We start from the raw sequence: 10,771 nt of genomic DNA, 5'->3' as shown, positions 1-10,771 counted from the left end.
GCATTTTACTTTCACTTTCAAATAGCGGCAATTCGGCGTAAAGCAATTGTTCGTTTGAATTTTCCCTCTTTACCTCGCTTTCCTTCGCTTTTAAATAGATTAAAAGCACCATACGCATTTTACTTTCACTTAATTACTTTCATCGAATTAGCAGCAATTTGGCGTCAATTGTTTTAATGCAACAACAAAATACAATGCCAAACTCACTTTAGCCTATATACAAAACAGAACTTTTATTAACAAAACGAATAAAAATAAACCATGCTATAGGGCAGGCTATGCCTAATATAAAATAACAAATAATTTGCATAGTTTAAATTGGTAGCCTATACAAAACTGGAAATAAGTAAACATGTATAATATATAACCAAATAAATAAGAAACGTAGAAAGTTTATTAGCAAAACGAATAAGAATGCTTGGAGGCACGGCATACACCTTGATGTCAAATAAAATAAATAAATTATAAAAAGTTTAAATAAAGTAAAAATCAGCAAACACTGTGGAATCAATTAAATAAGAAACGAATGTTTAAAAAAAACTTCCAAAATCACCTTAGATAAACAGCAAAAGTCAATAGGCTTTTCAAAATCCCAAATACTGCCAAATAGGCGCTTTTGCATTTCGTTTCTAAACTAAATCATCCGCGATCGTCTTGTCTGCCTCGCCTCACTCTTCTTGTCAGTCAGCTCGACTCATGCACTCTCCTCACTGGAGAAATGAAATCTGATCTGTGATGCGACTGTCGTTTGGTACGCTGCATTGAGCAGCCGCGTTCAGTTTTTAACTGTAGTATCTGTTCTTTTACTGAACTAAATGATTTTTATTACTATAAAAAAAATCTAAACGACGGTGGGGGTCGGTGGGCAAGTGACGTAACCGGTTTTGCGGCTTAACAACGGTATCACCGTTAGCCTAGTGTGCAACAGTGCAAACATTTTCTCCGTAGTCAAATCTATTTTTAATGAATATGTTATATGTTTGAGGTTTTTCATTATATGTGATATATAAATTGCCAAATAAAAATATTTGGCAATTAAATTTTTAGTAAAAGTCTCTTAAAGAGAACTTAGTAGAGTTATTGTTACCATGGAAACAGAAATCACAGCCTGATCAATGATGTGATTAATTCTTTTTCCCGTGCATATTCAAACAACAAACAGACATTTTGGGAAATAAATTTTAATTTTAAATTTTAAATAAATGCTGTTTTTAACTTCTCCTGGATCCTGGAAAATATTAATCATGATTAGGGTGTCTGTTTTGGTGGCTGCAATATATCGTCTCTGCTTTTTGCGGATGATGTGGTCCTGTTGGCATCATCAAATCAAGACTTGCAGCGTGCACTGGAGATGTTTGCAGCCGAGTGCAAAATGGCGGGGATGAGAATCAGCACTTCCAAATCTGAAGCCATGGTTCTCAGTTGCAAAAAGGTGGATTGCCCCCTCCAGGTTGGGGGGGGAGTTGCTCCCTTAAGTATCTCGAGTCTTGTTCACGAGTAAGGGAAAAATGGAGCGGCAGGTTGACAGACGGATTGGTGCTGCGTCCGCAGTAATGCGTTCTGTTTTGATGAAGAAGGAGCTGAGTGAAGGCGAAGCTCTCAATTTCCCGGTCGATCTACATTCCTACCCTCCCCTATGTTCGAGAATCAGCACTTCCAAATCTGAAGCCATGGTTCTCAGTTGCAAAAAGGTGGATTGCCCCCTCCAGGTTGGGGGGGGAGTTGCTCCCTTAAGTATCTCGAGTCTTGTTCACGAGTAAGGGAAAAATGGAGCGGCAGGTTGACAGACGGATTGGTGCTGCGTCCGCAGTAATGTGGTCATTGTACTGGTCTGTTTTGGTGAAGAAGGAGCTGAGTCTTAAGGCGAAGCTCTGAATTTACCGGTCGATCTACGTTCCTACCCTCACCTATGATCATGAACTCTGGATCATGCCCGAAAGAATGAGATCGCAGATACAAGCGGCAGAAATGAGTTTCCTCCACAAAGAGTGGCTGGGCGCACCCTTAGGGATAGGGTGAGGAGTTCAGTCACCCGGGAGGAGCTCGGAGTTGAGCCGCTGCTCCTGCGCATCGAGAGGAACCAGTTGAGGTGGCTTGGGCACCTGTTTCGGATTCCTCCTGAAGGCCTCCCAGGTGAGGTGTTACGGGCATGTCCCACTGGCAGGAGGCCTCGGGGCAGATCCAGGACACGTTGGAGTAGGGCTGAACGATTAATTGCATTTGCGATAATATCGCGATATGAAAAATCACTGTTTCATGGCATGAGTAGTTAATTTCCTCAGAATAGATATGAATTATTCTTGTCTTTTTTCATATACTTGGTTGCTTTAAACCAAATGCTGTAAGAATTTGATTGATCTCTGAGTGGAATTGTGTGGTTCAATGCTTAGAACTGAAGAATTTTTGAAATCCCTATGGAGAAAATACTTAAAAGAACCAAACCAACTGCTTTGGTGCGCACGATTTCTCCATATTTCCATCATTTGTTCTGATGACTGGGAAAATGTGCTAAGGGCTCTTTCTGTTTGTGTTTGAGAGTCACGCAGCTCTTTTGATCTGTAAGGCTTGAGGGGGATTTGTCCATGGGATTTTTCACTCTTTGAAGCACAATCTGCAGGATGCGTTGAATTAAAGTGTAATGGAAAATGAGAAGGGGTTTTTATCAGGAAGAGCCCACGTGTGTCAGTTGCAGCAGAACATCCCAATTCCATCACCCTGACATCTGTTCTGAACATGATTGTTTTTGTCTAGATCGTACAAGAATCACCATTCCTCACCATGGACCTCTTGGAATCCTGTTTCCCGTACGTCCTGCTCCGGAACGCCTACCACGCCGTGTACAAGCAGTCTGTGTCATCTTCCGCATAAGGGTTCCCGTGCGTAGAGCACTCGAGGGGCGGATACTTCAGCCCTCATTCCATATTCCTCTGTAGGATTCTCCGATGTTATAGTCTTACCAGTTCAAGACTTTTAATGGGATCAAAACTTTTATGACACTGAATAAAGTTGGAAAAAAAATTGTTTATTGACCACTTACAGTAATCAAGTTTGATCCCAGGGACTAGTGACACTAAGTATCATTTTGACCATTTTTGTTTTGTTTGTGTTTTAATTTGCAATGGTTAAACATGGAAACAAACACATTAAATAGTTAATTGTGTATTTTGGGACATTGGGGGGAGGGCAAGGGTGAATTATTAAAAACTCTACATCATGCTAAATGCTTGTTACGATAACAGATGCCTCTATGAAACAGTGATTCTTTTTTTGATGTTGTTCTAGATCTAATCTGTGTGGATTACTGCGTGCTTCTCTCTCCCTCCCTGTGAATTTGCATTTATTTTCATTACATTTTGTGTTTCTTTGACATACTTGCCAAATTAATGGATATACCTAACTGCATCTCATCTGGATTGAAACAGCAGAATTGTGCATAACTACGTTATAAAAGCAACCTAGTGTTGTCTGTACAAAGCATAGTATAATTTTTTAACTAACTTTCATGGTGCCTTGTGGCATTGACACTCCATTGTACCTGTCTGTGAGCTATAATAAACATTCTTACATATTTATTGAATTTTTTTTTAGTTGTTTTCCCCCCTCCTCTCCCTTAAACTGTTTTATATGTTTTGGATTTTTTTGGAAATGACAATGTATCTTCCATAACATGAATAAACATCAGGTCAAATGCAGTTTGACTGGTCCACTTTAATGCTGTTTAAGTGATGTAAAGTAGTTCTGATAGTCATGAAAAACCTGGAAATAACAGTAAATTGTTATTTTGAGTTGATTCGTTTTAATTAAGTCAAACCAATTCACATATTTGTCTAAATGATTTATTAAAAAATCCTTCTCAATTTTATTATTGATTAAAAGTCCTTATCCAGAGGTCACTGGCAACTTTAAAGTTCATGGAAAATTCATTTGTCAAAAATTGTGGGAACCCTAACAGGTTGCATGTGCTTTTAACATTGTATTATGCAGGAATATGAAAAATGGTTTCTATATACAGTATTTTTATTATTCTGTTTTTATTCCAAGCTGACAGGAACATTGCTTCTTTGATCGGAGGCTGCTCATCTAAATCTTCTCACATAAACTGAGCCAAAGGGCACACTGTGCAGATGTCTTTAAAAAACTAGATTTGCTTTTATGGACTTGGTTTTACCTTTTGTTTGCACTCTGTTTTTAGCTTCACATTTAAGTTGGATATGACCCTTTTTGGTATATAGTTAAAACCTGATTTTTATGTTGCTGCTGAAACAAAAACATATTTCTCCAGGTGTAATGACGATAAACTGCATAACTGAGCGCTGTGCCATGCAAACGATTTGTTACATAGCTAGATTCATGTCTCTGGTTCTCATAGCATATTGATATTTTGTGGTACATAGCGACATTATTTCAGTGATTATATCTTCTGGTGGACGGATATCACTTCATGAATTTGCTTAATAGAGCTGTTTATGGTCCTAAACCCCAGAAGAGAATTAGCACTTGAGTCATGAGTTCCCTCAGAAATTTCTAATGGTTTTTTAGCCTAGCAGTTTTTCGATTTATGAGTAAATTAAGTTATGTAGTTAACATTTCTTGAGGAGACTTTCATATTTTATTGTACAACATAAATTACCTACAGTCATTCCTCAAATATGCCGCTAAACGGAAGATGCTAACAATTTTCTACATAAAGACTACAAACCAATGTCTGATTCGTCAAGAACATAACTTCACATCCTTATGGTAGTTGTAGTTTAGTAACTTGCTAGCAACCTGCATTATTATTATTATTTTCAGAAATCGTGTCTGGGGTATGACTGTGTGCTTTATGTTGTAAAACGTGGAATGAATGTTAATCATAAACCTTAGTTTACCCGTAAATAAATAAAATAGAAAAACACATCGCCAGACGAATTAGCCGGTTACCCAGCGAATTAGATTTCACGATTACAGAGTTGTATTACGTTTTAATGAAAATTGTGCCCTTAATATTTTTATGTAGATGCCATTTTAATTTAACTGCTATTAGGTTTAAAAATAAAAATATTTTCAATTTTAAACGTCATGAGGTATTAATAATAGAATGTATTTAGCACAATTATCAACTTCAATTTAATTTTCTCTTTATTATACCATACGTTTTAATGAAAATTGTGCCCTTAATATTTTTATGTAGATGCCATTTTAATTTAACTGCTATTAGGTTTAAAAATAAAAATATTTTCAATTTTAAACATCATGAGGTATTAATAATAGAATGTATTTAGCACAATTATCACCTTCAATTTAATTTTCTCTTTATTATACCTAATCTGTGTTTCTTAATGTCCTCTCACTACATCTAAAACAGTGTGTCCACAGAGAAGGGTTCAAGCATTCATATGCAATAAAATGCATAATGTTTTTTAATGATGAAAAAGAGCTTGTTTTATCTAAAGCAACACTTAATATCTCCTATCAAAGCAAGGTTGTTTTTTAATGACACATGCATGTTTCATAAGATTTTAAAGTTGTGTCCCCACTTTTTGTCAGCACCGTCAGACATTCAATAAAATGTAATAAAATCAGGGAATATCAGGGGCAGCTGTCACTATAAAGAACCCCCTTGCCACAGTTCACCTCTGCAGAGTACATCAGTGTCAGACAGGCTCTGCTAAGTTTTAGTTTTAGAACATTTTAAACTGTGTTCCAATGATATATCAAAATACTTAAAACGTGACTCTTGAGTAAAAGCTTTATAAACAATAACATACTCACTGTTTGATGTGTTTGTTTTAATACAGTAATTGACTGATTCAATGTATTTGATAAAAATTTAAATTAAAAAGTTATAATAAAAGTTCAAATTACTACAATTTCAGGTTTTCGTCACCACCGTCAGATGTGTCAACTCCGTCAGTTGAATATTTTGATAATATTTCATTGTGATATTTTATATTTGTTGTGGAATTGTTGGTCATGTGTGAAAGTGTAATCTGTCTGCTAACACGAGAATGTGTTTTGAAATGTTAAAAACATCTTGAATGCTGTTAAAGATAAAGTTGAGATTATATTACACAGTCCAAGCAAAAAAAGCACATTTTGTTAAAAAAGAGAAAAGTTGGGAGGTTGTATCAAAGCATAGCTCAGTAGCTTAGTACATATGAGAGACATAAATGTAGTTTCATTTGTCTGAGTACAAGGTTTTATTTTTTCAATATTGCACCGTTTTGTCCCACTTCTCAAGAATGACTGAGCTCTAAATACAATCACATGCAGTTCATTCATTTTGTAAATGCATTCCAACAAAAAGTGTGGCCCTTCTCCTTTCAAATTTTTTAAAACCTTTTTGTAGTGCCCTAATCAACACAGACAGATGTTGATTAGAGGTCTGCCTTTAAATTAACACCTCCTTATGTCCACAACTCTATGTACTATTTAACTTATTCAAACAGCGCTTTTGTCTTGGATAAAGTCGTTTACAGCAGCAGTAAGTCAACAGTCTCGTGTTTGAGGGCGCAACAGGAGACTGAAGTGATGGAGGAGGAGGTGGGCTGCTTTATGTCCCCAGCCCACCTCCTCTTATTCCTCCTCCTCCAGCTGCTTCCAGGCGCTTTCTGTCAGCAGGAGCTGGAGGAGAGATCAGTTCACACCAGCGCGCTCCTGAAGTGAGGAACCCGACGACCATTTCCAGGAGAGAAGTTCTTTTTTTTTTCTTTTTTCCCCCCACCTCCATTTCAGCGAGAATCTAAAAAAAATAAGCTTTCGTTCTCTGTTCATCTGATGCAATACTTCAGTATGGTGAAGTTAGTTTGAGGAACTTTGTTTTGGGGAGCTTTTACGCGCAAGAGTCTCCAGCTCTCCAGAAGATCTCCGCATGCCCTTGGTGAATTATAAATAGCTTCATCTCTCAATTGCGTTTTGATCACCAATAATATGTTTTCCTACGAGATGTTCATCTGCGTCCTGGCCATCGCCTGTCTCCTGGAGATCCCCCGAGGCACCGCGGCCGCGTCCTGCGAGCCCATCCGCATCCCCATGTGCAGGTCCATGCCGTGGAACATGACCAAGATGCCCAACCACCTCCATCACAGCACGCAGGCCAACGCCGTGCTCGCCATCGAGCAGTTCGAGGGGCTCCTGGGCACACAGTGCAGCCCGGACCTGCTGTTCTTCCTGTGCGCCATGTACGCGCCCATATGCACCATCGACTTCCAGCACGACCCCATCAAGCCCTGCAAGTCCGTGTGCGAGCGGGCCAAGTGCGGCTGCGAGCCGGTCATGAAGAAGTACAATCATACGTGGCCGGAGAGTCTGGCCTGCGAGGAGCTGCCCGTCTACGACCGAGGAGTCTGCATCTCTCCTGAGGCGATAGTCAAGGCGGAGGGGCCAGGTTATTCATGCATTTATCGATGATTTTTGTTATTTATTTATTGTTAATAATAAATATGGAGAATTCAGGTAAATTGGGACTCTTTTGATAGTCATATCAGTGTCAAAAAGTGACCCAATTTATGCAAATTTACCGTATATAAATGTACTTATGTAATATAGATAGATACAGATTTTATTGTAGTCTATGCATATAGTGTGTAATATGTTTATATGTAAAGTGTGCGATAATTTTTAATATGATCATTATCATCATTATTATTATATGGCATTAATTCAGGTAGATAATTAGACTTTTGACAATCTCAGTATCGAAAAGTGGGACATTTTATTATATTTATGCACTGTAGTGATTAATTATGACCTATTATATTATATTATAATGAAAGTGGTCTTATTTGGGGCACCTTTGACAGTCATCTCAGTATCTAAAGTGGCTAATTTTACATGAATTATAATCATACACTTTATTTATAAATTATAGCATGCATATAGTATTCACTTTATTAATTTTTTTCTAATACCTGCAATCATTATCATCAATGGAATTTTGTTCAAATAATCCTGTTCAAATAATCCTTAAACATTTCTTCCCTAAAGATAATCCTTACAATCAAGACCCTTCAAAATGTAACCCTGGTAAGATCATTTTTGACTACTTTGTGAATTATCTGTTTAACATAGCACATTTTAAAGAGGGTGTTTCTGGAATGCAGTTTGAACGTTAAACTCTCTGGTTCTGGTTCTTGTGCAGAAGGAAATCCAGACTTCTCAATGGATTCACATAATGGCAAATGCAAAGGAGCTAATGGTATGCTATTTGAGTATCAATACTGTTTATAGTTTTATATGTATATTTATTATGTTTTGTTTGTGTGCATAATTCTTAAATATTATGTAATGTGCAGATATGTTTAACATGGTATAGCAAAGTGCTTTACGGTCTATTTTTGCTGTTTAAATAATACAAAAAAATTTAAATATTTCTTTAAACATAACTTTACTGATTTACTATGGTTGTACCTCAAATGTCTGAACATAAAATCCTTTACTTTAGATCGGTGCAAATGCAAGTCTGTGAGACTTGGTAAAAAGACGTATTCAAAAAACAATTACAATTATGGTAAGGCCTGAATGTTATTTTACAATTTACCTTTTGTAAAGTTCTTGACATTGTATTTCTTACACATTCTCTTTTCTAAACAGCAGGTTCAAATTCAGCCTGCTTTTTGTAGTCCTTAAAACAGGACACGCTTTCATTGTTTCTCTTTGCAGTCATCCGGGCAAGAGTGAAAGAGATCAAGACTAGAAATCATGACCTGAGCGCCATCGTGGAGGTCAAAGACGTCTTGAAGTCTTCTCTGGTCAACATCCCTCGAGACACCGTCACTCTTTATTATAATTCTGGGTGTCTGTGTCCTCCGCTAGCAGCCAATGAGGAGTATATCATCATGGGTTATGAAAACGAGGAAAGGTCCAGGTAACGTCTGATTTATGTGAAGAGGATATTCGTGGATTATATTCCTGTTCTCATAAATCATTTCTCTCACAGACTGCTGCTCATTGAGAGATCCATTGCACAGAAGTGGAAAGACAAAATGGGACGGAAAGTGAAGGTATGAAAATTGCATTCACTACATTATAGTGGCCCCAGAAAGTATTTAGATACTTTAGTCTTAAAATATCAGTGGGTCTTAAGGTGATTTTTCGTGGAAGTATGAATTCAGTTCTCCTGAATTTCACAAAGGTGTCATATAGCAGAGTAGCCACAGGTGTAAAGAATCATGTTAATAATCTGAGTTTTATATATATAAGGGAAAATAACATTATGACTATATCTATCTATATCTATCTATATATATATATATATATATATATAGATAGATATAGATAGATATAGTCATAATGTTATTTTCTATAATATATATACACACACACACATACATAAAGTATTTTTTATGTGTTCATATATATATAGAGAGAGAGAAAGGGAGATGTATTTATGTGGCCATAGTGTCTAGTAAGAAAATATTTTTTCTTCCACAAACTTTGTCTTTAATTTAAAGTATGAACAGTTTTATACCTAACAAACTTATTTTTATGAAGCTAATATCATTTTAGCTAATATAATAGCATTGATATATGTCCAAATACTATATAATTATATATACTATATATATATATATATAAATTACATTCTTATATTTTTAAGTGTCAAAATATAGATAGATAGATAGATAGATAGATAGATAGATAGATAGATAGATAGATAGACAGACAGACAGAATATCTAGCAAGAAAATTTTTTTCTTCTGCAAACTTGCCATTGAATAAAGTGTCATTAATTTCTGTGTTTTATGGCTTTGATCTGCTGACATAAAATCTACCACTGTAGAGCCTTTAAATGAGCATATGGAAAGAGGCCCCTGATGCAGAGGGCAATGGGAAGTGACTAATGTTTTTCTGTGTGTGCCAGCAATGGGACCAGCTTTTGCGTCTGGAGAGAAGAGCAAACTCAGGCAAGAGCAACACGAGACAGAGCCACTAACTGTCCTTAGAAAAACCACAAGGACAAGCCCAAGGAGGAGAAGAGAAGAGAAGAATTGCACTATTGTACTTTTTTGTTTTGTTTTTCATTTTTGGCTGAGACTGTTTTATAGTTGTTGCTTTGTTTTATTGTCGTTATATTCTCATAAACAAAATGTTGCCTTTGCACAAACAAAATGTTGGTTTGACATTGCTGTGTATACTTGTTGGGAAAGGGTGGTGAGTGTCGGACAGCGTTTGTCCATCAAAGTGAGAAGGAATGAACGGGAGGGAGGAGTATTTTTCTAGCGGCGTTGAGGTGGAGAGTCACGGAGATGCCAGTGTGCTTTGACATGACGCAGCGCTCCATTGAGCTCTCTGCGTACAAATTCAACAAACGCGCTCTCATCACAGACCCTCAGGAAGTTTAAACGTTCTTCTGAAGAACAATGAACAGCGTGGGGAGAGAGAGAGAATCCTTTGGCAGAAGCACAGGGATGTCGAGATGATCCAAGACTAGGAGTGTGTAACATTAATGTGGATGACGAACACAAGCTGTTGGGCTTTCTGAATGGTGTTCATTTAAAAAAGAAAAAAGCTTTTTACGTGATAATTTCCTGTAGTTCTGTTCTCTTGTAGATATGCTTGATCTTAAATGCCATTCCTAGGAAGAAGTTGCATTTGCATGTGTCATGCAATTGAACTGGCTATTATTGTACAAACTGTACATAATGCTTCAGAATCCACCGTGAGACCATTATCAGCCTATAACTTGGTTTATATCTAGCTGATGTTTGTATGCGTTGTTAATGACATCAATTTCACAAATAGACATTTTGTCTTCCAAGACAAACAAGAATATTTCTTCATTGTACTT

General features: G+C 36.9%; 2 protein-coding genes across 2 annotated transcripts in view; both read left to right on the top strand.

Annotated features, from left to right (window-relative positions):
* Window positions 1-3,572, top strand: part of nckap1 (NCK-associated protein 1) — an 82,808-nt gene extending 79,236 nt beyond the window's left edge. Inside the window, exon 28 of the mRNA XM_016293849.1 lies at window positions 2,752-3,572. Within this exon, the coding sequence (XP_016149335.1) occupies window positions 2,752-2,868 (117 nt within the window). The 3' untranslated portion in view covers window positions 2,869-3,572. The remainder of the gene's footprint in view (window positions 1-2,751) is intronic.
* Window positions 3,573-6,540: 2,968 nt separating this feature from the next.
* Window positions 6,541-10,771, top strand: LOC107601616 (secreted frizzled-related protein 3-like). Its single transcript, XM_016293860.1, has 7 exons — window positions 6,541-7,369; window positions 7,969-8,007; window positions 8,123-8,179; window positions 8,426-8,491; window positions 8,644-8,848; window positions 8,921-8,984; window positions 9,845-10,771. Exons 1-7 carry the CDS (start codon window positions 6,913-6,915, stop codon window positions 9,914-9,916), a joined length of 960 nt encoding a protein of 319 aa, XP_016149346.1. The 5' UTR covers window positions 6,541-6,912; the 3' UTR covers window positions 9,917-10,771.

Source organism: Sinocyclocheilus grahami, unplaced genomic scaffold (genome assembly GCF_001515645.1).
Source record: "Sinocyclocheilus grahami isolate Dianchi unplaced genomic scaffold, SAMN03320097.WGS_v1.1 scaffold308.1, whole genome shotgun sequence".
Lineage (NCBI taxonomy): Eukaryota > Metazoa > Chordata > Actinopteri > Cypriniformes > Cyprinidae > Sinocyclocheilus > Sinocyclocheilus grahami.
The sequence above is the reverse complement of the archived record's forward strand: the minus strand, read 5'-3'. Positions and strand labels throughout refer to the sequence as shown.